The sequence below is a fragment of the Panulirus ornatus genome, chromosome 53, assembly GCF_036320965.1.
Source record: "Panulirus ornatus isolate Po-2019 chromosome 53, ASM3632096v1, whole genome shotgun sequence".
In the NCBI taxonomy this organism is placed as follows: Eukaryota; Metazoa; Arthropoda; class Malacostraca; order Decapoda; family Palinuridae; genus Panulirus; species Panulirus ornatus.
The window spans coordinates 2645650-2673157 of NC_092276.1; the positions used below are offsets into that span (position 1 = coordinate 2645650).

The 27508-nt window shown below is 40.0% G+C and overlaps 1 protein-coding gene across 5 annotated transcripts in view; it reads right to left on the bottom strand.

Annotated features, from left to right (window-relative positions):
* Positions 1-2473: 2473 nt before the first annotated feature.
* The window catches only part of LOC139765172 (uncharacterized), a 166016-nt gene continuing 140981 nt past the window's right edge, over positions 2474-27508 (bottom strand). For 3 of the 5 annotated variants that reach the window (XM_071692430.1, XM_071692428.1, XM_071692432.1), the window contains 7 exons: positions 27059-27218; positions 24108-24422; positions 22586-23728; positions 11384-11480; positions 9085-9275; positions 6856-6982; positions 2474-4407 (listed from right to left, as the gene is read on the bottom strand). In XM_071692430.1, coding sequence (XP_071548531.1) covers positions 4259-4407; positions 6856-6982; positions 9085-9275; positions 11384-11480; positions 22586-23728; positions 24108-24422; positions 27059-27218 — 2182 coding nt within the window. In that variant the 3' untranslated portion in view covers positions 2474-4258. The remainder of the gene's footprint in view (positions 4408-6855; positions 6983-9084; positions 9276-11383; positions 11481-22585; positions 23729-24107; positions 24423-27058; positions 27219-27508) is intronic. The other 2 variants (XM_071692431.1, XM_071692429.1) reach the window with 1 other exon arrangement.

Genomic DNA, 27508 nt, shown 5'->3' on the forward strand with positions numbered 1-27508 from the left:
GTTTTCCAAAAGCTAGTCATATTTCAGGTGTTAAAAAATATCCAAAATGGAAGATAGTATAAGTCATAAATCAAGGTAGTCTAAGATATAGATCAGAGCTACAAAATTAATAGAATGAAATTAATTTCTTGAAGGTATATTTTAGGAGAGAATCAACTTAAAAATGTATATAAAGCCTCCAAAACTATAAAAGTAACAAATGATTTCCATTTTAGGTAATTTTCACCAGAAATAGGTTTGGAAACATGAAAGCTTACTAAAACAATTGTATGAACCAATGGTTTACCCATCTTTTTGAATATGTAATGCTTCCAAGATAAGGAGGTCCTGCTTCCAAGAATAACAGGAATGCTGTCATGGGGTTGTCATTTTCATATAAATGTTTTTCAATAGCTAAGAATAGTGGTTTGGGCATTGTAGCACCTGTTCATGCTAAGTGACTGAAATGTCCCAGTATCTGAGGTTTCACTTGTTAATTAATTTTACCAATATATGGTGCCTTCCAGTCATTGCACATGTATACAAGAAATGCCTCCATGTCTCTGGGAACTACATCTTTATGTCTTTATTTTCTTGACAAGTAGTATTGAATCTTGCTCATTCACTACATATCATGTGTCCCCCAACCCCCTTGCCTGCCTCTTGTTTACTTACTGGGAATGAAGGATGCCTTATGCAATTTCATCCACTGTTTTTTCAGACTCCCAAATTCCGCAATACATCCTCAACCAGATATGACATGTATTATCACATCATGTCATTCCTGTATAGATGAGAAAATTCTATGCTAAGCATATTATAAAAATATTATGAAGCACCATCATAATTTTTATTCAGTATATGAAATATAAGTTTGCTAAATGTACAAGGTTAGTTCTGTGGGAAAGTGGTGATTTAGAGGGTGGTGGCATGCATGAAGCATCAGACTGAAGAAGAACAATGGTACAGGATATATGGATTTGGCTTTTCCTTTGAAAAATCTGTGCTAGAAATAAGGACTTGTATATGAGATTTATAGATTTGGAGAAAGCATATGATAGGGTAGATAGAAATGCTTTGTGGAAGTTGGTATGAATATATTATGTGGAACGGAAGTTAAAAGAACCAGTAATGAGTTTTTATCAAGAGTAAAACATGTGCAAATAGGACCAGAGGAGGATTAGGTTTCAGATGAAGGTGTTTCTGCAGCAGGGGCATGATGTCACCTTCACCTTAGCTTTTTAATATGTTCATGGATGAACTGGTGAGGAAGGTTAATGCGAGGGTCTTGCAGAGAGAGATAGGTCTGTAGTCTACATGGGGCAGGAGAGGACCATGGAGGTTTGCTATTTACCATTTGTTTATGACATATCGCTGGTGGTAGATTTGAGTAACTGCAGAATTTGGTTTCCAGGTGTATGAGAGCACAAAATTGAAGTAATGTGAATAAAATTGATGTCAAGTTTAGCAGGAGAGAGACAGGTTGATTGGAGTGTGAGTTTGAATGGAGAAACATTGTCGCGCTTTTCATATACCTTGGAATGGACATGGCAGTGGATGTGACTATGATGGCTGAAGATCCTGGGCACATTGTAGATCCAACAGTGTTTTATGGACACGAGGTGTGAATTATTTCTTGAAAAAGTGCAGAAGGGGTGGATATGTTGGAAATGAAATGTTTTACGACACTGGTGAGGAGGGTTGATTAAGAAATGGCAGGTTAAGAGAGTCTTACTGGACACCCCCTGCATGAGATTATGTTGCGAGTGAAAAGTCACTCTAACAATATTGTATCATCATGAGTACAGTCATGTTAAAGCTCAATACAAAGGATTCCATCTTTTTCTTGTTACTGGAGATTGCATAACCTGTAGCTGCATGAGGTCCTGGAAGAGGGGCCCAGGGGCAGTTATAAATAAATAGGATATGAGAGGTATTGAAGTACGAATATACACGAGAGCGCTAAGAAGGTTTGCTAAAATGGTTTGGACATTCAAAAAGTAGGTTGAGGTGAGGCTGATGGATGGATGGAAGGAGGGGGAACCAAGAAGGTGGTTTTCAAAACCACATGCTGTCATGCAGCTTTCTTTGGCTCCCTCATCCCAGTGGGCATACTTTAAGTAGCAGTCCATGCTGCATAAACCCACGTTTGTAATGATTTTTGTGCTGAAGACAAAGCCTTGAGTTCCTGTTAAGGAACACTCCCATGGGATATACACCTCTAACTCCATTCTTCTTAAGGTATCGTCAGCACTTTTGTCAAGGAATGGGGCCAAACGCCTCAACATGTCATCACCTTAATTACTAACATCACAGTTTTTTGAGTTAACCTTGATTGAATGCTCACACCAGTAATTTGTAGTTGATAAATAGAAGCTTTTTAGTGAAAAGTAAGCCATTTGGATGAGCTTCTAAAACCAAGGGCCTGTGTTTGTAGAGAAAAGAAATTATCTTACAAAAATAATTAAAGGGTTCCATTGGAAAATTAAACAAATTTATATTTGTGTATCGGTATTTATACTTCTTCCAATAATCACAAAACTCATTCTTATATTTCATAAATGCTGTATATTTTAATCACTTCATAATAACAAACTTCTTCCTTGAGGAACATGAAATAAACAGGAAGCCCAATCTCTACCATAGAATAATTCCAGTTTTCTTCATAAAGGGGAAAAACCAAGTATATCAACAAACATTTTAGTGCAGAACTTAATTATAGGGAAAAATTATATAAATACTTTACATTTTATCTGAATCGGTGAAGTAATTAGGTATCAGTTATACTTATTTTCCCTACAGAGGAAACATGCCAAAGTACTGAGATATGCATGATAAATGGTAATTTCCCTTGTGGAATGATGACCATCTTCATTACATTCATTAATACTAAAAAGGCAATTTTATTCCCATTATACAATAAATAATGTGGGGAAACTTCAGCTGTTACAACTATTGGAGCAAAAAAAATTGCAGCAGTCAGTATTTTCAAAGTGATTACAGATTACTAAGAAATTCTGCAAACATAAAAGGAAAATGATGATGAGAATATCAGTGAAGCTGAAAGTAAGAAAATTAAAAAATTACATAAGAAAGTACTGTACTTGAACAGTAAACTTTTCAAAGATTTACACTGGAATACCATGGTACACACAGTAAACAGAAATCTGTGTGTTGAGTTTCACATCAATTTTACCATCATTTCCAATGGGAATGCTTAAGTTCTTGGAAGTATTTGCAAGTAGTAATACATTTTAATGATAAATTGCCATAGTCAGAGATCTTCCTATAAAAATTTTTTTCGTATCACTAAATACTGCTGGATGGATATTTCACCAAGTATACAGTACATAAAATAATATAACTTTAAAGCAGATTGTCATAATTAAGGGTGACCTACACATCTGCCTTTAAATAAGCAGAGCAAGCAAGCATATACCCCAATGAAAGCTTTATTTCCATACATCTACTTTAAATGAATTTCACTTCACTTATACCAACTGGGAGCCAGAAATATTTGCTATTCACAATATCACATTATTTACACATATGGCCAGTTTCTTGCATTTCGTATTTTGTTAAATGTCACATCAAAAAACTTTTGCCACTCCGACATTCACTCACTCGTTACCTCACTCCCTGGGGAAACCCGTGAGGAACAAGAGCCATGTCACCTGATGCAGCTTTTGCTTTTCCTCCATGGCTGAGGCTGCTGAACTTTAGTTCACATTCCTTTGAGTAGATGTTACATGCTTTTAGATTTTGAGTGTTCATATTCAAAAGCATCACAATTAAGAACCAACATTTCATGAGCTCCATTCACTGAATCATCCTATGTACATAAGCTTTGCAGTGATGCCTGAAAGCCCAACACTGGAACTAAAACCCTCTTCATAACTAAGCACTACTTATGGCCTTCACCACAAAAGCATTAAGTCATGTACCTGTAAAATAGATATCTGTGGACATCTATTTTAGCACTGTAGATTCCAAATTCCACAAGCTTCCTGTTACCTGCTCTGGTAAAAACTTCACTGTAAATGCACTTGTGTAACATCTCTGTATCAATAACAGAAGTGTAATGGTAGAAGCTATTTTTTTTGCAAGGATACGAGAGAGCATTTTTGCCTGCTTGTCTGCTGTGGTCTATAAGACAACCATAGAGGAAAGTGTCTAATAACCAGTCCCTACTGAGACTAGGACAATCACTCATACTTAAAAAGACCAAATAAGTCCTATGTGACTCCTGAGTAAGGTTACACCAGAATGGTCAATACTTTCAGTCAAGAATAAACATCAGGGCCTTCAGCAGAAACCGTCCTAGTTTGCGAAGAGGACCTTTCCTTTTCTTGGCAATGCTTGGAGTATCGTACACAGTGGAGTCTACACTGATATCGTCCAAGTGAGGTGCATTTGCTTTGTGAGAACCTGAAAATTTTACAAAATATTTGAATTAATATAACCCTTCAAATGCTTTGCATATTTATCAAAAATGCCCTGTGCTGTCAATGGACTGAACCAGGGCATGTGAAGTATCTGTGGGGCCTGGATGTGGATACGGAGCTGTGGTTTTGGTGCATTACACATGACAGCTAGAGACAAAGTGTAAACAAATGTGGCCTTTTTATCTGTATTCCTGGCGCTACCTCACTGAAGCAGGGGATAGTGATGCTGTTTTCCTGTGAAGCGGGGTAGCGACAGGTATGGATGGAGGCAAGCAAGTATGACTATGTACATGTGTGTATTTGGGCGTTTATGTATATATATTGTGTTATGCAAATGGATAGGCATTCTTCATCTGTTTCCTGGCACGGCCTTGCTGATGCAGGAAACAGTGATTATGTATAATAAACTTTTTTTTTTCAAATATGCCTCTACACCAAGGAAAACAAACATATGAAGAAACTACTAGTCATGTTAATTATAACCAACCTTGAAAACACATGATCAAAATGCTAGTCCACTGGAACCTTTAAACTCAATGATATTCCACGGGGTCTACCTCCACCATCGTATCACTACCTCCGTCGAGCCAAATAATATATGCATTTACTTTTGTGCTTTACTAAGGCTAACTAAAATATGTTGGCTCCCATGTTTGTCTATCCTTTACAGATTTCTCCCTTCTTATAATGAAAAATTACCCATTCCTCATTTCCTCTCCTGCTCCACTACTGACTCTGACTCTGCTGGGTGATTTATGTTAGCTCACTTTTTTGTACTTATTCTTTACTTTTATATGTATTTATTTCATAAATACGAGGTAATTTCACCACTGAATTTGCATTACCTCCAACATTCCACCACCACCTCTGTCAGGCAATTTACAAGTTAGCTTCTACTCTATATCAAGGTCAGGTAATCTGCAAGCTCACTTGTTTGTACTTATTCTGAGGTAAGAAAGCTACAAGAAGCAGTCATTAGTTCCAAGTTAATGTTGGTCTGTGGGTGTGTGATGTCAGCAAGGTTGTTTAGTTTGTTAATGGATGGGGTGGAAAGGGAGGTGATTGTGAGAGTCCTGGAGAGAGGGGTGAGTAGGCAGTCTGTTGGGGTTCAGAGGGCCTATGAAGTGAGTCACTTGTTGTTTATTAATGATACAGCTCCAGTGGCAGATTCAAATGAGAAACTGCAGGAGTTGGTGATTGAGTATAGAACTGTGTATGAAAGGTAGAAGTGGAGACTAAATCTGAGTAAAAGCAATGTTTTTAGGTTTAACAGGGCTGAGGGGCGGGTTAGTTTGGGGTTTGAGTTTGAAAGGAGAAAACCTGGAGGAAGTTAAGTGTTTTAGATACCTGAGAGTGGACATACCAGCGTTTGAAGCCAAGGAAGCTAAAGTGAGTCACAGGGTGGGTGAGGGAATAAGGGTTCTAGGAGTGCTGAAGAATGTGTGGAAAGAGAAAATGTTATAGGGGAGGGCAAAAATGGATGCGAGGATTTGGCCATAGTTAAGGCTGCGCAGAGGATGGATGTGTTGAAAATAAAGTTTGAGGATAATATGTTGTGCAAGAGGGTTTGATCGAGTAAGTAATGAAAGAATAAGAGAGGTGTATGGTTAACAAAGCTGAAGAGGGTGTGCAGAAACAGTTTGGGTATATGGAGGAAGTTAGTGAGGAAAGGTTGACTAAGAAGATATACGTATCAGAAATGGAGGAACAAAGACGAGGAGACCAAATCTGAAATGGAAGGATGGAGTGAAAAACATTTTGAGTATTCGAGGCCTAAAAATGCAGAAGGTTGAAAGGCATGCACAGAATATAGTGAATTAGAATGATGTGATATACTGGGGTTAACATGCTGTCAATGGACTGAACCAAGGCATGTGTGAAGTGTCCGAAGTAAACCATGGAAAGGTCTGTCTGTGGATAGGTAGCAGCCTTTCTTCACCTGTTCCTAGCGCTACATTGCTTACATGGGAAATGGCGATCATTATAAATTATATATAATAACTGGTCAGGTGGTAGTTATGGAAGTTATTTGTCATAAAATAAAAATGTTACAATAAAAATATTTAGCCCTGCATTAAGTATTCAAAACACAATCTGCAACCCATCACACATTTTTTTCTAAGTTTGTAAATATCCAAATTCTGCAAATTGTTAGGTCCCAAGGATTACATATTTTTTATTTTCTTCACACTGGTTGGTAAATTAATGTTTATGCCACACTGCAGGCTTCTGAAGATCCATATCACATTACTTGAACAGATCACAATAACTGCTCTAAATTCATGTTTTCTCTCCAACTGAACTAACTGTTAGTCTCTATAATAGAGTAAAAAATTTTGTTGCCCTTACTGTTTGTAAGGAAGAGCAAAATGAAAAAAAATAAAGCTAAATATTAATTTACGATAGACATATAATGAATACTATGACCTACCGTCTTTTGCATGTGGACAAGCAGATTTGGCTACATTGGAGAACCATACCATAAAATCTGTGTAGCGCTTGATTTCCTCATCTGAAACACTTCTGTAACCTTTTGCTACAACCTGAAGTACGTCAGCCTGAAAAAAGAAAATTAGTACTATAGTTATACATGTTTTGGTACCACACTTCATTTAACTCCACTTTGGATGATTCTGCATTTTATCCTCTTCCCTATCTTCTCACACAGATGCAGGGTTTTCTGAGTACTATACTCTCCCAGCTTCAAGTGCACAAGGCATATGGCCAAGAAATCCTATCCTTAAGTCCTACAAGAGAATGCCTCTGAGCTAGCTCTGATCCTTGCTCACCTATTTCATCTCTATAAAAACTAACTCTTCCCTCTTCTCACAGACATATCTTGGTGCAGCCTATCCCTAAGAAAGGAGACTTCTAACCCTTTGAATCAATGCCCCATCGCTCTTAATTCTGTTATCTTTCAAAGTATACTGTGATGCAGCTGGCCTCTCCCTCTTCCACTTCTCATTAGCTGCCTATGTGTGGCTCTGTCAATAAAGCTTGGACCTGTGGCAGGAGACTGAGAGCTGATTCCCTCGGTTTCCATGTGAAGGCCAGCCTCACAAGCAGTGACCGATATGTCTCCTTTCTTCAAACAACAAAGCTGTTGAATTGTCCATGAATCTTTCTTCCATTAGACAGGTATATAAACACCTGAGGAGTCCTCTTTAATCTCCTCACTCCTTTTGTATTCAATTTTCCTTTCATCTGAAATGGTCATAATTGAATCAAGTTTTTATTTAGATTTTTTCTTTTTGCCTACGATTCTGTTACCCATTTAAAAAAGAACCGGTGAAAGGAGAGAAATATGCTTGCCTGCATATCAATTACTTCCCCAAAGTAATTTTCTAACATAAAAGGTTAATGTTTATTTCATTTCACCAAAAGAAGCACTGATTTTTTTTTCATACCTGCCTTTTGTTTACCACATTAGTGAAGAAGCATGTGGAACCTACGAAGAAAGGACGCATTCTTAAAGAAGCAAGCATAATTCTTCATAAACTGAAATTCTCCAGAGCAAACTATATGATAACTACATCAAGTTTGGAAATGAAACATTTTCAAAGAGTTTAGCTTTTTGGGGTTGATGAACAACAACTTAAGGGGGAAGAAAAAAAAGCCAGCTCACCTAAATATATTTGTGTAAAGAACTCTGATAGCAGCATAGGTTTAACATGGATCATTTTGAGGAAACTGATAAACCAATATGGCCATATCTAAATTACTTTGGTTAAGAGAGGTTTCCCTGTAACAATTTAATGCTTGGGTTATACTTGGGGTTATGACTTTCCACGAATATTCATATACAATGAGAAAAAAGACCAGAGCACCTCTCGGGATGTTGAATACATAGCTATCACTATAGACATAAACATAAATATACCAAATTGGAGGTGGAAAGATGGAGTGAAAAAGATTTTGAGTGATCGGGGCCTGAACATGCAGGAGGGTGAAAGGCGTGCAAGGAATACAGTGAATTGGAACGATGTGGTATACCGGGGTCGACATGCTGTCGATGGATTGAACCAGGGCATGTGAAGTGTCTGGGGTAAACCATGGAAAGTTCTGTGGGGCCTAGATGTGGAAAGGGAGCTGTGGTTTCGGTGCATTATTACATGACAGCTAGAGACTGAGTGTGAACGAATGGGGCCTTTGTTGTCTTTTCCTAGTGCTACCTCGCACACATGAAGGGGGGGGGGGGGGGGGGGGGGTGTTATTCCATGTGTGGTGGGGTGGCGATGGGAATAAATAAAGGCAAACAGTATGAATTATGTACATGTGTATATATGTATATGTCTGTGTGTGTATATATATGTATACATTGAGATGTATAGGTATGTATATTTGCGTGTGTGGAAGTGTATGTACATACATGTGTATGTGGGTGGGTTGGGCCATTCTTTCGTCCGTTTCCTTGCGCTACCTTGCTAACGCGGGAGACAGCGACTAAGCAAAATAATAATAATAATAATAATAATAATAATAATAATAATAACATAAATAAGATACTGCATATGCTTTCCACTTATTAAAAAAGAAAAAAAAAAAATGAAGGCAGCATTACATTAAAAACTAAAATTATAGCATACCTGAATTATGCTAAAATCCCTTAATGTTTATGAATGAAGCAACATACTGATCTTAGAATATGCTTCCAACTTACCAGAGTGATAAGCTGGATACTGATTTCACCAAGATCATCAAGGTTCAGGAGGGAATTCAGTCCACCAACCACTGATTTTGTTTCTGTGGAGGCATCATAGTCACTAGCATGCGCTGAGTCAGGGTGATCAGGGACATCATCAAATTCCTGCAGTCGTTCTTCCGAGTCTGTGCGGCATTCCATAGTTTCTCCTGTATTATCAGGTCATAAAGATTAAAAGTAATAGACTTTTTTTAAGAGGCTTTTTTATATACCAAATGATTTTATTTCAATCAATGACATTTCTAGGATGAATTAATCACATCATATACCTAAAATTGTAGGAGTAAATTAGCAAGGCACACATATATATGACTGTGTTTGCATGAGCAATGTCATTAATCATTTGTACTAATGAGGAGAAAGTTTCTGTTTTAGCTCCTAGTTGTGTAATGCTTAAAATTTAGAAGACTGTTATTTGCTAATGCTTTCAAATTAATGTGAAATTTTAGTTTCAATTACCCCTTCCTCAAAGTACATAAACCTAATTTCTCTTCAAGCCTAGTTTTCTTCTCTCACATCCTCTCCCATCATGTGAGGAAGGACACTTTCTAAACCATTACAAGTTTATGTATACATAAATTGCAAATTGCATGCGGCTATAGACTACCAGATTATGTAAAGACATTATTTTAAACGTTTTTTGCTTTCTGTATATAGTTATTTTCCTTATTCAACCTGTATATTGATTTCACAGTGCTGTACTGGGAAGGACTGTCGTATATGAAAGCGCAAACTCAGGATTTGTCCTAGTCATCAATGACCACAGGCTAGACTTAGATCAGGCTGCAAGGGTTGGGTTACAGCCCATAGGCCCACACCGGCTCTACAGCTTGGCTGGTCTGATAAACTTTGTAAACACATGTCAGGGGCACTCTTAATCTTTTCTACGGTGCATGCCATGGTGTTTTTGATGACTGTAGGCAAGTTGTTGAAGAGTCCTGGGTCCCAGACATCTTAAGGTGTTCTCTCTTTGTGCATATCACACCTGTGGACTTCAGTAATATTATACAAAGTCTGGTATGCCTGTCGTGCCAATAGGAGGTTATTCTAAGGATGTAAGTTAGGGATCATGCCCTCTTAAGATATTCCACGCAAAGATGATGTTATACCTCTCCTGTCTGTGGTTTAGGTAGTTTAGCATTCAAACTTGTTCTTATTTCAATAGGTTGTGATTAGAGTACAGGATGTCTGAGATGGTGATGTCACACATTAGGTCCATATCATATGTAAAGATCACGTCCAGTGTTATTTCTTCTGGTTGTTTTAGTTGCTTGTTGAAGAAGTTGAAACAGAATGGATAACTCTTTTGAAGTGTTCTTCTAAGCTCCTCCAATGTTGGAAGTTTCAGCTACAATACTGTTTTTTTGTCCTGTGTCCATTTTATATATGTGGTAGGTTAAATTCCCCAACAATGAATGTATTTGGGACTGGGTTCTTGAGGTGGCCGAGACATGATTCTATGTTCTTTGTTTGTTCTGTAATTTCTTGTTTTCCAGACGGTGGACTACATATCACTTCAATGACCTAGTTTTGGTGTTCAACCTTGAAAACTAGTGCTTTTACTACATTATCTGAGGAGTTTAGGTGCTCAGTTGTTATGAGAGTATTAATCAGAAACAAAGTGCGATTTAGTGAAGGCAGCAAATATTGTCAGAGTTCCTCTATCATTTGTACAGACAGATCAGCAATGACATCCTTCATCTGCTTTTCTTCCTTTATAGGGAGTGGGAGCAATCTTATCAAGACAAATTAGTTATCTGAGCATCTTAAGTGTGAAATATCCTGTTTATATAGCAAATAATACAACCAAGCTTGCCTGGATTTTATATACTTATTATAACCTTGGACCAATATTTATGATAAAGAGTCCTGGTGTTACCAAAGACCCTTCTAAAGGGACCTACAGCCCAAGGTTGCATTACTTCCAGAAACAGGGAAATGGCTCCTTTGAAGTGAGTTCTTTGAAAGCATTTATTCCTAGTGATACAGCCTTGCCAAAGGTGACTTTTCTCTTGCACACAGAGTCCAGTGGTTCTGACTTCAGAATTAAACCCATATACCATGGTTTGAGAGTATGTACCAAAAATATTATACAAGAAAACTAATATTCTTGTATTGGGCTCTCAAGACCTTTGAACATATAATCCTTGATTTAAAGTAAAGAACTTTACTGATGTAAACATGGATTTAACTTCCAACATGTTTTAAGCTTAAAACCCAAGGAGTTAAAAATGTAATCAGTGAAAGAAAAGCTTACCTGTTTCATTGCAGGTTGCAGTGGATATATCTGAGGAAGGTACAGTGTGACCATCACTATGATCAATTGATGAATCACTGTCTTCTTTTTTGTGTACCTGCAAATTGAAGGCAGGTTGTAACCAAACAAATGGGCTAGACTGATTAAACACAGATTATGTTTTTAAAGTCAGGTATTAACTGCTTTGCTGTTGTGTATGTCTGTATGGATTTTTACCACCAATTTTCTGAAAACTGCACTTTAAAGTGACTCTTAATTAAGAAAATTTTGATTACTTATGTACCTCTTCATGTGAAAAATATTTAAAACATTATCCATAGTCTTCCTAAGGTACCTTATACTCTTATTAACCTCATGAATAAATGAAATAATGTAGAGACATTAAGTAGGAGCCTCTGGAAACACTACTACAGTTGCACTCTGCCAATGGCCTGTTAAGGCTGAGGTACTAAAGGCTGAGAAGCAGCACTTGAGTTTTACAAGTTAAGGAGGCTCATTTGCCATGGCCACCTCCTTAAGGGAGTTCCTGAAGGGAACTGGCATCAGAGATACAGATAAAGACACATAGATAAATGTACATTTAATATCCCCCAAATATAAAGTTTAAAAAATAGCACAGTTCACAGGAACTGGAAGTGATCACTATGATGAGTGACCTTGCTAGAACTGGCTGCATCCCTGCACAATCCATGCAGACTCATGTATGTTATGATGGGCAAACATCTGGAATGTTTCTGTCATGTAATGTAGTAATGCCTCATAGGAAAGCCCTAATGAGTCTTGTCCTTCTGGGAAGAAACTAAGCAGGAAGAGCATCAGATGTAAAGATAAAGTTAGACATACTGTGGCATTGTAATGATGTGGATCCAGAGTAACTTCATGTAACCAATGTTATTTACAGTAATATTTTACAGCCATGAGGAAATTAATCACAGCAACTATACAAAACTCTCAGCTTTTGGGAGGCAAACTCTGTAATACTGATTATGTGGGGTTTGCAGGGCAGTGAGGACATGGTTATACTCAACATGTTTATGCTATTACAGGGTTGAACTTTGGTGTTTTGAAACTGAACAGGGAGAAACAAATGATTCTTAGAAAGAAATATAGGGAGAAATTGCATTTTAGCACTTTTAAGTTTTACTTTGGAATGCTACACAGGTCCATAATAAAAAAGGAAATATGATCAGTATAGGAAAGTATTAAGGGTAAGAGGGGAGGAAAAGCAAGTTGAATTATGTAAAGTGGAATCATCTGCATGAAAGTGAAAGTTTAAAGTAGAGGAGAGAGAGTAGGTGATATGCTAGAACTCTGAGGAACACAACTATTGAGAGTGGATGGATTTTTTTTTTTTTTTTTTCCAGTCTCCCGCGTTTGCGAGGTAGCGCAAGGAAACAGACGAAAGAAATGGCCCAACCCACCCCCATACAAATGTATATACATACACGTCCACACATGCAAATATACATACCTACACAGCTTTCCATGGTTTACCCCAGACGCTTCACATGCCCTGATTCAATCCACCGACAGCACGTCAACCCCGGTATACCACATCGATCCAATTCACTCTATTCCTTGCCCTCCTTTCACCCTCCTGCATGTTCAGGCCCTGATCACACAAAATCTTTTTCACTCCATCTTTCCACCTCCAATTTGGTCTCCCACTTCTCCTCGTTCCCTCCACCTCCGACACATATATCCTCTTGGTCAATCTTTCCTCATCCATTCTCTCCATGTGCCCAAACCATTTCAAAACACCCTCTTCTGCTCTCTCAACCACGCTCTTTTTATTTCCACACATCTCTCTTACCCTTACGTTACTTACTCGATCAAACCACCTCATACCACAAATTGTCCTCAAACATCTCATTTCCAGCACATCCATCCTCCTGCGCACAACTCTATCCATAGCCCACGCCCCGCAACCATACAACATTGTTGGAACCACTATTCCTTCAAACATACCCATTTTTGCTTTCCGAGATAATGTTCTCGACTTCCACACATTCTTCAAGGCTCCAAGGATTTTCGCCCCCTCCCCCACCCTATGATCCACTTCCGCTTCCATGGTTCCATCCGCTGCCAGATCCACTCCCAGATATCTAAAACACTTTACGTCCTCCAGTTTTTCTCCATTCAAACTTACCTCCCAACTGACTTGACCCTCAACCCTACTGTACCTAATAACCTTGCTCTTATTCACATTTACTCTTAACTTTCTTCTTTCACACACTTTACCAAACTCAGTCACCAGCTTCTGCAGTTTCTCACATGAATCAGCTACCAGCGCTGTATCATCAGCAAACAACAACTGACTCACTTCCCAAGCTCTCTCATCTCCAACAGACTTCATACTTGCCCCTCTTTCCAAAACTCTTGCATTCACCTCCCTAACAACCCCATCCATAAACAAATTAAACAACCATGGAGACATCACACACCCCTGCCGCAATCCTACATTCACTGAGAACCAATCAGTTTCCTCTCTTCCTACATGCACACATGCCTTACATCCTCGATAAAAACTTTTCACTGCTTCTAACAACTTGCCTCCCACACCATATATTCTTAATACCTTCCACAGAGCATCTCTATCAACTCTATCATATGCCTTCTCCAGATCCATAAATGCTACATACAAATCCATTTTTTTTCTAAGTATTTCTCACATACATTCTTCAAAGCAAACACCTGATCCACACATCCTCTACCACTTCTGAAACCACACTGCTCTTCCCTAATCTGATACTCTGTACATTCCTTCACCTTCTCAATCAATACCCTCCCATATAATTTACCAGGAATACTCAACAAACTTATACCTCTGTAATTTGAGCACTCACTCTTATCCCCTTTGCCTTTGTACAATGGCACTATGCACGCATTCCGCCAATCCTCAGGCACCTCACCATGAGTCATACATACATTAAATAACCTTACCAACCGGTCAATAATACAGTCACCCCCTTTTTTAATAAATTCCACTGCAATACCATCCAAACCTGCTGCCTTGCCGGCTTTCATCTTCCGCAAAGCTTTTACTACGTCTTCTCTGTTTACCAAATAATTTTCCCTAACCCTCTCACTTTGCACACCACTTCGACCAAAACACCCTATATCTGCCACTCTATCATCAAACACATTCAACAAACCTTCAAAATACTCACTCCATCTCCTTCTCACATCACCACTACTTGTTATCACCTCCCCATTTGCGCCCTTCACTGAAGTTCCCATTTGCTCCCTTGTCTTATGCACTTTATTTACCTCCTTCCAGAACATCTTTTATATATATATATATATATATATATATATATATATATATATATATATATATATTTTTTATTTATTATACTTTGTCGCTGTCTCCCGCGTTTGCGAGGTAGCGCAAGGAAACAGACGAAAAGAAATGGCCCAACCCCCCCCATACACATGTATATACATACGTCCACACACGCAAATATACATACCTACACAACTTTCCATGGTTTACCCCAGACGCTTCACATGCCTTGATTCAATCCACTGACAGCACGTCAACCCCGGTATACCACATCGCTCCAATTCACTCTATTCCTTGCCCTCCTTTCACCCTCCTGCATGTTCAGGCCCCGATCACACAAAATCTTTTTCACTCCATCTTTCCACCTCCAATTTGGTCTCCCTCTTCTCCTCGTTCCCTCCACCTCCGACACATATATCCTCTTGGTCAATCTTTCCTCACTCATTCTCTCCATGTGCCCAAACCACTTCAAAACACCCTCTTCTGCTCTCTCAACCACGCTCTTTTTATTTCCACACATCTCTCTTACCCTTACGTTACTCACTCGATCAAACCACCTCACACCACAAATTGTCCTCAAACATCTCATTTCCAGCACATCCATCCTCCTGCGCACAACTCTATCCATAGCCCACGCCCCGCAACCATACAACATTGTTGGAACCACTATTCCTTCAAACATACCCATTTTTGCTTTCCGAGATAATGTTCTCGACTTCCACACATTCTTCAAGGCTCCCAAGATTTTCGCCCCCTCCCCCACCCTATGATCCACTTCCGCTTCCATGGTTCCATCCGCTGCCAGATCCACTCCCAGATATCTAAAACACTTCACTTCCTCCAGCTTTTCTCCATTCAAACTTACCTCCCAACTGACTTGACCCTCAACCCTACTGTACCTAATAACCTTGCTCTTATTCACATTTACTCTTAACTTTCTTCTTCACACACTTTACCAAACTCAGTCACCAGCTTCTGCAGTTTCTCACATGAATCAGCTACCAGCGCTGTATCATCAGCGAACAACAACTGACTCACTTCCCAAGCTCTCTCATCCCCAACAGACTTCATACTTGCCCCTCTTTCCAAAACTCTTGCATTCACCTCCCTAACAACCCCATCCATAAACAAATTAAACAACCATGGAGACATCACACACCCCTGCCGCAATCCTACATTCACTGAGAACCAATCAGTTTCCTCTCTTCCTACATGCACACATGCCTTACATCCTCGATAAAAACTTTTCACTGCTTCTAACAACTTGCCTCCCACACCATATATTCTTAATACCTTCCACAGAGCATCTCTATCAACTCTATCATATGCCTTCTCCAGATCCATAAATGCTACATACAAATCCATTTTTTTTCTAAGTATTTCTCACATACATTCTTCAAAGCAAACACCTGATCCACACATCCTCTACCACTTCTGAAACCACACTGCTCTTCCCTAATCTGATACTCTGTACATTCCTTCACCTTCTCAATCAATACCCTCCCATATAATTTACCAGGAATACTCAACAAACTTATACCTCTGTAATTTGAGCACTCACTCTTATCCCCTTTGCCTTTGTACAATGGCACTATGCACGCATTCCGCCAATCCTCAGGCACCTCACCATGAGTCATACATACATTAAATAACCTTACCAACCAGGTCAATAATACAGTCACCCCCTTTTTTAATAAATTCCACTGCAATACCATCCAAACCTGCTGCCTTGCCGGCTTTCATCTTCCGCAAAGCTTTTACTACGTCTTCTCTGTTTACCAAATCATTTTCCCTAACCCTCTCACTTTGCACACCACCTCGACCCAAACACCCTATATCTGCCACTCTGTCATCAGACACATTCAACAAACCTTCAAAATACTCACTTCCATCTCCTTCTCACATCACCACTACTTGTTATCACCTCCCCATTTACGCCCTTCACTGAAGTTCCCATTTGCTCCCTTGTCTTACGCACCCTATTTACCTCCTTCCAGAACATCTTTTTATTCTCCCTAAAATTTACTGATAGTCTCTCACCCCAACTCTCATTTGCCCTTTTTTTCACCTCTTGCACCTTTCTCTTGACCTCCTGTCTCTTTCTTTTATACTTCTCCCACTCAATTGCATTTTTTCCCTGCAAAAATCGTCCAAATGCCTCTCTCTTCTCTTTCACTAATACTCTTACTTCTTCATCCCACCACTCACTACCCTTTCTAAACAGCCCACCTCCCACTCTTCTCATGCCACAAGCATCTTTTGCGCAATCCATCACTGATTCCCTAAATACATCCCATTCCTCCCCCACTCCCCTTACTTCCATTGTTCTCACCTTTTTCCATTCTGTACACAGTCTCTCCTGATACTTCTTCACACAGGTCTCCTTCCCAAGCTCACTTACTCTCACCACCTTCTTCACCCCAACATTCACTCTTCTTTTCTGAAAACCCATACTAATCTTCACCTTAGCCTCCACAAGATAATGATCAGACATCCCTCCAGTTGCACCTCTCAGCACATTGACATCCAAAAGTCTCTCTTTCGCACGCCTGTCCATTAACACGTAATCCAATAACGCTCTCTGGCCATCTCTCCTACTTACATAAGTATACTTATGTATATCTCGCTTTTTAAACCAGGTATATATATATATATATATATATATATATATATATATATATATATATATATATATATATATATATATATATATATCTTTCTTTCTTTCTTTCAAACTATTCGCCATTTCCCGCATTAGCGAGGTAGCGTTAAGAACAGAGGACTGAGCCTTTGAGGGACTACCCTCACCTGGCCCAATTCTCTGTTCCTTCTTTTGGAAAATTAAAAAAAAAACGAGAGGGGAGGATTTCCAGCCCCCCGCTCCCTCCCCTTTTAGTCGCCTTCTACGACACGCAGGGAATACGTGGGAAGTATTCTTGCTCCCCTATCCCCTATATATATATATATTTTTTATTTTATTATACTTTGTCGCTGTCTCCCGCGTTTGCGAGGTAGCGCAAGGAAACAGACGAAAAGAAATGGCCCAACCCCCCCCATACACATGTATATACATACGTCCACACACGCAAATATACATACCTACACAACTTTCCATGGTTTACCCCAGACGCTTCACATGCCTTGATTCAATCCACTGACAGCACGTCAACCCCGGTATACCACATCGCTCCAATTCACTCTATTCCTTGCCCTCCTTTCACCCTCCTGCATGTTCAGGCCCCGATCACACAAAATCTTTTTCACTCCATCTTTCCACCTCCAATTTGGTCTCCCTCTTCTCCTCGTTCCCTCCACCTCCGACACATATATCCTCTTGGTCAATCTTTCCTCACTCATTCTCTCCATGTGCCCAAACCACTTCAAAACACCCTCTTCTGCTCTCTCAACCACGCTCTTTTTATTTCCACACATCTCTCTTACCCTTACGTTACTCACTCGATCAAACCACCTCACACCACACATTGTCCTCAAACATCTCATTTCCAGCACATCCATCCTCCTGCGCACAACTCTATCCATAGCCCATGCCTCGCAACCATACAACATTGTTGGAACCACTATTCCCTCCAACATACCCATTTTTACTTTCCGAGACAATGTTCTCGACTTCCACACATTCTTCAAGGCCCCCAGAATTTTCGCCCCCTCCCCCACCCTATGATCCACTTCCGCTTCCATGGTTCCATCCGCTGCCAGATCCACTCCCAGATATCTAAAACACTTCACTTCCTCCAGTTTTTCTCCATTCAAACTCACCTCCCAATTGACTTGACCCTCAACCCTACTGTACCTAATAACCTTGCTCTTATTCACATTTACTCTTAACTTTCTTCTTCCACACACTTTACCAAACTCAGTCACCAGCTTCTGCAGTTTCTCACATGAATCAGCCACCAGCGCTGTATCATCAGCGAACAACAACTGACTCACTTCCCAAGCTCTCTCATCCCCAACAGCCTTCATACATGCCCCTCTTTCCAAAACTCTTGCATTTACCTCCCTAACAACCCCATCCATATATATATATATATATATATATATATATATATATATATATATATATATATATATATTTTTTTTTGCCGCTGTCTCCCGCGTTTGCGAGGTAGTGCAAAGAAACAGACGAAAGAAATGGCCCAACCCACCCCCATACACATGTATATACATACGTCCACACACGCAAATATACATACCTACACAGCTTTCCATGGCTTACCCCAGACGCTTCACATGCCTTGATTCAATCCACTGACAGCACGTCAACCCCGGTATACCACATCGCTCCAATTCACTCTATTCCTTGCCCTCCTTTCACCCTCCTGCATGTTCAGGCCCCGATCACACAAAATCTTTTTCACTCCATCTTTCCACCTCCAATTTGGTCTCCCTCTTCTCCTCGTTCCCTCCACCTCCGACACATATATCCTCTTGGTCAATCTTTCCTCACTCATTCTCTCCATGTGCCCAAACCATTTCAAAACACCCTCTTCTGCTCTCTCAACCACGCTCTTTTTATTTCCACACATCTCTCTTACCCTTACGTTACTTACTCGATCAAACCACCTCACACCACACATTGTCCTCAAACATCTCATTTCCAGCACATCCATCCTCCTGCGCGCAACTCTATCCATAGCCCATGCCTCGCAACCATACAACATTGTTGGAACCACTATTCCTTCAAACATACCCATTTTTGCTTTCCGAGATAATGTTCTCGACTTCCACACATTCTTCAAGGCTCCCAGAATTTTTGCCCCCTCCCCCACCCTATGATCCACTTCCGCTTCCATGGTTCCATCCGCTGCCAGATCCACTCCCAGATATCTAAAACACTTCACTTCCTCCAGTTTTTCTCCATTCAAACTCACCTCCCAATTGACTTGACCCTCAACCCTACTGTACCTAATAACCTTGCTCTTATTCACATTTACTCTTAACTTTCTTCTTTCACACACTTTACCAAACTCAGTCACCAGCTTCTGCAGTTTCTCACATGGATCAGCCACCAGCGCTGGTGTGACTGTATTGTTGACTGGTTGGTAAGGTTATTTAATGTATGTATGACTCATGGTGAGGTGCCTGAGGATTGGTGGAATGCGTGTATAGTGCCATTGTACAAAGGCAAAGGGGATAAGAGTGAGTGCCCAAATTACAGAGGTATAAGTTTGTTGAGTATTCCTGGTAAATTATATGGGAGGGTATTGATTGAGAGGGTGAAGGCATGTACAGAGCATCAGATTGGGGAAGAGCAGTGTGGTTTCAGAATGGTAGAGGATGTGTGGATCAGGTGTTTGCTTTGAAGAATGTATGTGAGAAATACTTAGAAAAGCAAATGGATTTGTATGTAGCATTTATGGATCTGGAGAAGGCATATGATAGAGTTGATAGAGATGCTCTGTGGAAGGTATTAAGAATATATGGTGTGGGAGGCAAGTTGTTAGAAGCAGTGAAAAGTTTTTATCGAGGATGTAAGGCATGTGTACGTGTAGGAAGAGAGGAAAGTGATTGGTTCTCAGTGAATGTAGGTTTGCGGCAGGGGTGTGTGATGTCTCCATGGTTGTTTAATTTGTTTATGGATGGGGTTGTTAGGGAGGTGAATGCAAGAGTTTTGGAAAGAGGGGCAAGTATGAAGTCTGTTGGGGATGAGAGAGCTTGGGAAGCGAGTCAGTTGCTGTTCGCTGATGATACAGCGCTGGTGGCTGATATATAAATATATATATATATATATATATATATATATATATATATATATATATATATTATTATTATTTTTATTATACTTTGTCGCTGTCTCCCGCGTTTGCGAGGTAGCACAAGGAAACAGACGAAAGAAATGGCCCAACCCCCCCCCATACACATGTATATACATACGTCCACACACGCAAATATACATACCTACACAGCTTTCCATGGTTTACCCCAGACGCTTCACATGCCTTGATTCAATCCACTGACAGCATGTCAACCCCGGCATACCACATCGCTCCAATTCACTCTATTCCTTGCCCTCCTTTCACCCTCCTGCATGTTCAGGCCCCGATCACACAAAATCTTTTTCACTCCATCTTTCCACCTCCAATTTGGTCTCCCTCTTCTCCTCGTTCCCTCCACCTCCGACACATATATCCTCTTGGTCAATCTTTCCTCACTCATTCTCTCCATGTGCCCAAACCACTTCAAAACACCCTCTTCTGCTCTCTCAACCACGCTCTTTTTATTTCCACACATCTCTCTTACCCTTACGTTACTCACTCGATCAAACCACCTCACACCACACATTGTCCTCAAACATCTCATTTCCAGCACATCCATCCTCCTGCGCACAACTCTATCCATAGCCCACGCCTCGCAACCATACAACATTGTTGGAACCACTATTCCTTCAAACATACCCATTTTTGCTTTCCGAGATAATGTTCTCGACTTCCACACATTCTTCAAGGCTCCCAGAATTTTCGCCCCCTCTCCCACCCTATGATCCACTTCCGCTTCCATGGTTCCATCCGCTGCCAGATCCACTCCCAGATATCTAAAACACTTCACTTCCTCCAGTTTTTCTCCATTCAAACTCACCTCCCAATTGACTTGACCCTCAACCCTACTGTACCTAATAACCTTGCTCTTATTCACATTTACTCTTAACTTTCTTCTTCCACACACTTTACCAAACTCAGTCACCAGCTTCTGCAGTTTCTCACATGAATCAGCCACCAGCGCTGTATCATCAGCGAACAACAACTGACTCACTTCCCAAGCTCTCTCATCCCCAACAATATATATATATATATATATATTTTTTTTTTTTTTTTTTTTCAAACTATTCGCCATTTCCCGCGTTAGCGAGGTAGCGTTAAGAACAGAGGACTGGGCCATTGAGGGAATATCTTCACCTGGCCCCCTTCTCTGTTCCTTCTTTTGGAAAAAAAAAAAAAAAAAAAAAAAAAAAAAAAAAAAATTGAGAGGGGAGGATTTCCAGCCCCCCGCTCCCTCCCCTTTTAGTCGCCTTCTACGACACGCAGGGAATACGTGGGAAGTATTCTTTCTCCCCTATCCCCAGGGATATATATATATATACCTTTTAAATGCCTAACTCATGAGGTAATAATTGCTTACGTATTAACAACAATATTGGAAAAATGGTGATACATTTTGAACAGCTTGTATCAAACAAAAGAATGCCAGCCAGTAATGCCATCTTTACTAGGTGCCAAAATCCCATGGCAAAACTAAAACATATCCTTGTTAGATAAAATAGTAAATTGTTCGATTTTTATATAATGATTTTATGGCACATTTCTCTTTTGCAGGTTCTTACCTAATTCTTGAATTAATGATCATTTAGATATTCATGGAAGTGATGGAGAAAATGTTAGTGAAACTTAACAAATGTGGTGGAGGGCTTTACTCCCATGCTAACAAATGTCCTGGCTTGCATTTTTCTGAAATAATCCAGTCTCATCCACACCACACTTGCTGAGTTGTGTAACTTCAGCATGTTTCAATTTAATACACCAGACAAGGAATGAAAGGGGGAAGGGTGGCATGAGTAATGTTTGCAAAGGCTGTGAGTACTGATCCACCCCAATGAATTGTGACTAATGATGATGGTAGTACAGTACAGCATAATGATGAACTCTGCTGCTCATATTTAACTCTTAAATTATTCATCATGGTCCCTCCCTGCTTGCTCATAACTTAATCATCCTTACACTACTGACATACCTCTAAAGGTTGAAGCTGACTGACAGTTTCAATCTTCATACATTTTTTTTTTCTTTCTTTATGTTACTTTTAAGACTGCTAAGGTAACAAATGCTACATGAAAGAGGTCCAATTACAAGACATAATCAAGTCAACATAAAGAACTCACAACTATACTGAGAATACATTACCTCACTGCTAGTTGAGCATGCTGATGCATGGGTACCACTTCCTGAGCTGCCGTCAGTACCATTGTGACTTGATCCTTCACTTGGTGTTGGAGTTGGTGATAGGTTGGGAGTAGGTGTCAGGTGTCCCATAGCCTCAATAGGAGTAGATGTCTTATTAAGATCAAGATTATGATCAGGGTGTAAGAAAGAAGCTAATTCGGAAGGATCTTCATGGTGCTGATCACAACGTTCTGATCTAGAGGGAGATGGTCGAGACAGCAGTCTTAAAAGCATGGCATTAGACTGTGCTTCCTTGTGATGATCATCAGCAAGCATAGGCTCTGGGAGGTTTGATGGTGCTAATGTTATGTTTGGCTGTAAGTTATCCAGTGATACATTGGGAGGCCCACAGTCATCCCCAACATCTACTGACAAAGGTTCCATTGGTGACATTCCTGAAAATGCTACACGACGACCCCCTCTTGATCGTGGAGCCTCAGAAACATCGTCGTCACTGTCACTATCGATGGCACAATTGTCGTCACGCATTGGATCAGGAGGTTCACTGTAATGCAACTCAAACTCGACTGGAGTACCAACTCGTTCAACATCATCATCACTCCTTTCAACATTTTCTAAATTTTTATCACTATCTTCAACTTTATGAAGGGCACCTTCACATACAGGCTCCTCATTCACCTCCTCTATCACTGTGCTGTCCATATCAGCAGCTTCCTCACTTTTAACTTTCACAGAATCCTCCCCAGTAGTCCTTTCCTCCCCCCCATCAGAACCAGTGCTCACAGTCTCATCCACCTCATTTTCACTGTCACTGCTATAGGGTGGATGCCTGACTGCCACTTGCACTCCATCATCAACTATTGCACTGTTATCACTACTATCACAGTTTGAAGAGGTTACTCCACTACTACTGCTTTCTGATGGTGTTCGAAGTGAGGCAGGAAGCTCGTCTAGACTTGCTGAATTTTTTTGGTCAACAATCTCTTCATTGCTCTTTGAAAGACCAATGGCAGAATCTGGGGATGGCACACAAATGTCATCCCTCAATCTCTTTTCAGAATTTCCTTCTTCACTTGATTTACACACCAATGAGTCGTCCAATACGCGGGTAGGTACTCTGTTCACCTCTGGCTTCACCTTCTGCTAAAGTTTTAAAACATAAGCCTATTAGATAATTGTACAAATATAGATTATAATAAATGAAAATCTTAAAATTTGAACTATACAACATGTTGACTTACAATTCAAAAGTTACGCCTATCTTATATGTCTATTAGAATCACACAGTGTGATAGCAAAAACATGGTCTCAAATCCATTTCAAGATGTATAAAACATGGCATTAATGGCTTATCATGAATAGAAAAACCAGAGTCCTGAAGGTACAATGTCTGATAAGGTGAAACTTTGATCAGGATGGAAAATATCTTCCAACTCTGTTATTGCAATATGATGAGGTACTTCCAAAGATATTCTCACATCTGTTTTCCTGCTGTGCATATAATCATGTGACAAAGACTTACCTCATCACGCTGACTCTCAGGAGTATCATGGGGCTCTTCAACCTCTTCATTATCAGAGTCTGAATTCCAGTCATTATCAAGAGCAGTGATGCTGACTGCTGCTGCTGCACCTGTTGCTGCAACTGGGACTTTTTTTTTCCCATTATTGGAGTGCTTAATTTCTTTCTTTGGGACAGCCCCACTAGCAGCATTTGATGAAGTTGCTGCTGCTGCTGCTGCTGCAACTGCTGCTACCGCAGTTGCAGCTGTAACTGAACCTCGTTTTAAATGTCCCTCTGACTCCGGAAGTCCATCGAGGTCCGATTCAGAAGCAGTCTATCAAAGAATTAAAGGAGAGATTAAATAATGATGTCTATTCTTTAAAATTACCTAATCAAGTTTTATTTCAAAAAATGAAAATCCGTGATTTAAAGCTGGGAGTTAGAGAGATGGCAGGAAAGGAGAAGGTTGCATTTCAAATAGTGAAGCTGTAGAACTGAGTTCAAAAACAATGAGGATTAGAATGAAAGATTAAGAGATGGGTAACTGTTTGAGCTAATGCACCTAGTAACAATAGTGAAGGAAGAGGCATTTTTAGGGAGATCATGAGTGCTGTGGCAGTTTTGACGCAAAGGATCAGTCTTGGTGCTTGGGATCTGATGTGGGTGATGTGGTAATTGAGGGTACAGCACAGGGGTTGAGATTCCTAATGTACAGGACAATGAAGAGCTCGCTGAAACGTGTGCCAGAAGAGGAATGGTGACATACATGAGTATATGAGGGTGAGTGAAGTTAGAGATCATTGAACATTACTGGATTATGTGCTTAATGACAGGCATGCAAAGAAGAGGCTATTAGATATGTGAGACAGGCAGCAGGTAGGATGCCTGATTGTTTCTTGGAGGAGACACATGTGAAAGTTTATCAGTTTCAGAAAAGAAATGTTCACCAAAAGAGATTGAGTGTAGAGTACCACAGGGTGAAGGTAAATGAAACAAAAGGGAGTGGAAGGTATTTAAAGAAGCAGAGCTTACCTGTGGGGGTCACTGTGAGGTATTGGAAGGTGGGATATGAATGCATGACAGAGGGTAGTGTGAGGGGATTAGGAAGTTAAATTGCTTGTGAAAGAAAAAAAGAGTTGTGTTACTAGCACTGCCAGAAGTGCAAGTAACTGGGAGGAGTACAAGGGAAAGCAGCAGGATGTCAAGAGAAAGGTATGAAAGCTAAAAAATAGGGTATGAACAGAATGAGAGTGACACCGAGCAAAGCAGATGGGGAAGTGGTAATTGGCAAAGTATGGGTGAAAAATAGCTGGAGTTAGTATTATGAAGGAAGGTATGTTTGAAACGAGGTGATGTGCATAATGAAAGAATCCTTGTGGATGGAATGGTGAAATGAGAGAAGGAAAAGCATTGCATAAGTGTGTGTCAAAGATGGAAGGTCGGTGAAATTGCAGCTGAGTTTCTCAAACCTGGAAGTGACAATGTTGATGACTGGTTCTTCAGGCTATTCAACAATTGTACAGCCCAAGGTAAGATGCTTTGGGACTGGAAGAATGCATCTATAGTACCCTTACATAACAGGTAAAAAATGAAGGTTTGAATTACTGAAGTAAAAGTCTGTTCAGTATATCTGATTAGGTGTATGGGAATGTGTTGATTATCTTAGAGAGAGTTGCAGGATGTGCAGAAGTGGATGCGTAGATCATATGTTTCCTTTGACGAACTGTGGGTAAAATACTTAATAGAAAGAGAATGAATTTCATAAGGCATTCATGAATAAGAAGAAAGCATATGATAAGGCTGACAAAGAGGCCTTGTGGAAGGTGTTTTGAATATATGTGAATAAATGGGGTACATGGAAAGTTATCAAATACAATAAGGAGTTTTTTCAGAAGAATAAGGCACCTTTGCAAATATGAAGGGAAAGGAGGAGTTAGTGTTCCCAGGGATGATCGGTGTGCATCAAGGATGTGTGATATCACCATGGACGCTTGATTTGTTTAAGGATGTGATAGGAATGGACGTGAATACAATGGTCTTACAATAAGGGGTGGGTTTAGGGTATGCTGGGGTGGGATGGGGGACATGAGAGGTGAATCTATTCTTTTTTGCCATTACACTGCTTTGTGACAGACTTTAGAGAGAAACTTTAGAAGCCAGTGTTTGAGTGTAAGGGAGAGTGTGTGAAAGAAGAAAGTTGACAGCTACCGTGAAAAATGAAGTAATTAGGTGCAGAACAGGGATGAAACAGAATGGTTTTAGTTTAAGTTTGAATGAAGAGGACCTGGAGGAGAGGAATTACTTCAGGTACCTGCACCTGGGAGTGGACATGACAGCAGATAGAACCATGAGGGCTGAAGTGTCATAGGGTGGGAGAGGAAGCAAAGGTCCAAAAAGTACTTGGAAGGGAAGGTCATTATCTGTAAGACTATCTGTTGTATGGATGAGTGCTGGGTCTTAAATGCCTGAGGACAATATGAGGTGTGAGGTAGGTTGATTGTGTAAGGAATGATAGTGCAAGTTAAGAGTGTGTGTGAGTTAGAATTGACCGAGTGTGCTAAAAAGGTCTGGACATATGGGAATGAGTAAAGAAAAAAGTGACTAGAAGGATTTAAGTGCCAAAAGTGGTGGGAGGAATAGGGATGAGGGAAATCAAAGGAGATGAAAAGATGAGTGAAGGAGGCCTGGGTTATCTGGGCCTAAATATTCTGGAGGATAAAAGGCATTTATGAGACAGAATGAACTGGACTAATGTGGTATACAGGGGGTAATCTGCTGAAATGGCACATGAAGAGGTCGAAGCAAATGATGGAACAGTCTTTGGAACTTGGCTGTGGAGTTGCCTTGGTTACAGTACATTAAACATGACAGCTCGAGAAGAAAGTGCAAACATATTCATTATTTGTTTGCTCCTGCCCACCTCGCTAAGGTGGCAGAATTAGGAGAAAAAATTTCTCAAAGTAAACTCACCTCAGATAATTCAGAGGACAATGGCGTCTGTGAACCTGTGGAGCCAACATCACTAGAAGAGCCAACTGAACCAGTGTGTGCTGAGGCCATAGACAGTAGGAAGGAAAACTGCCTATATGTTAAGGTCTTCACAACAACCATTAGGTCAGCTGGTGTAAACCTGACAATAAAAAGGAAGAAATTACTCATAATTATAATTACTACTGTACTGACCATTTATATCACATAAACTCTCTTTCAAAATTGTGCTGTCATAAAATTCTTTAATGCCAGTCTCTGAGCAAAAGCCTGTTAACTGATAGCCTTGTCATCTAATAAGCTTAGATGTGCTTTTGAACAATCTTGGCAAAACTATGATTATGTAGAGGTCACTTTGAAATAATAATGCATTTAAGGCTCCTTACAATTTGTACATTTGAATTACTAGATTATCACTAATGACTGAGAAAG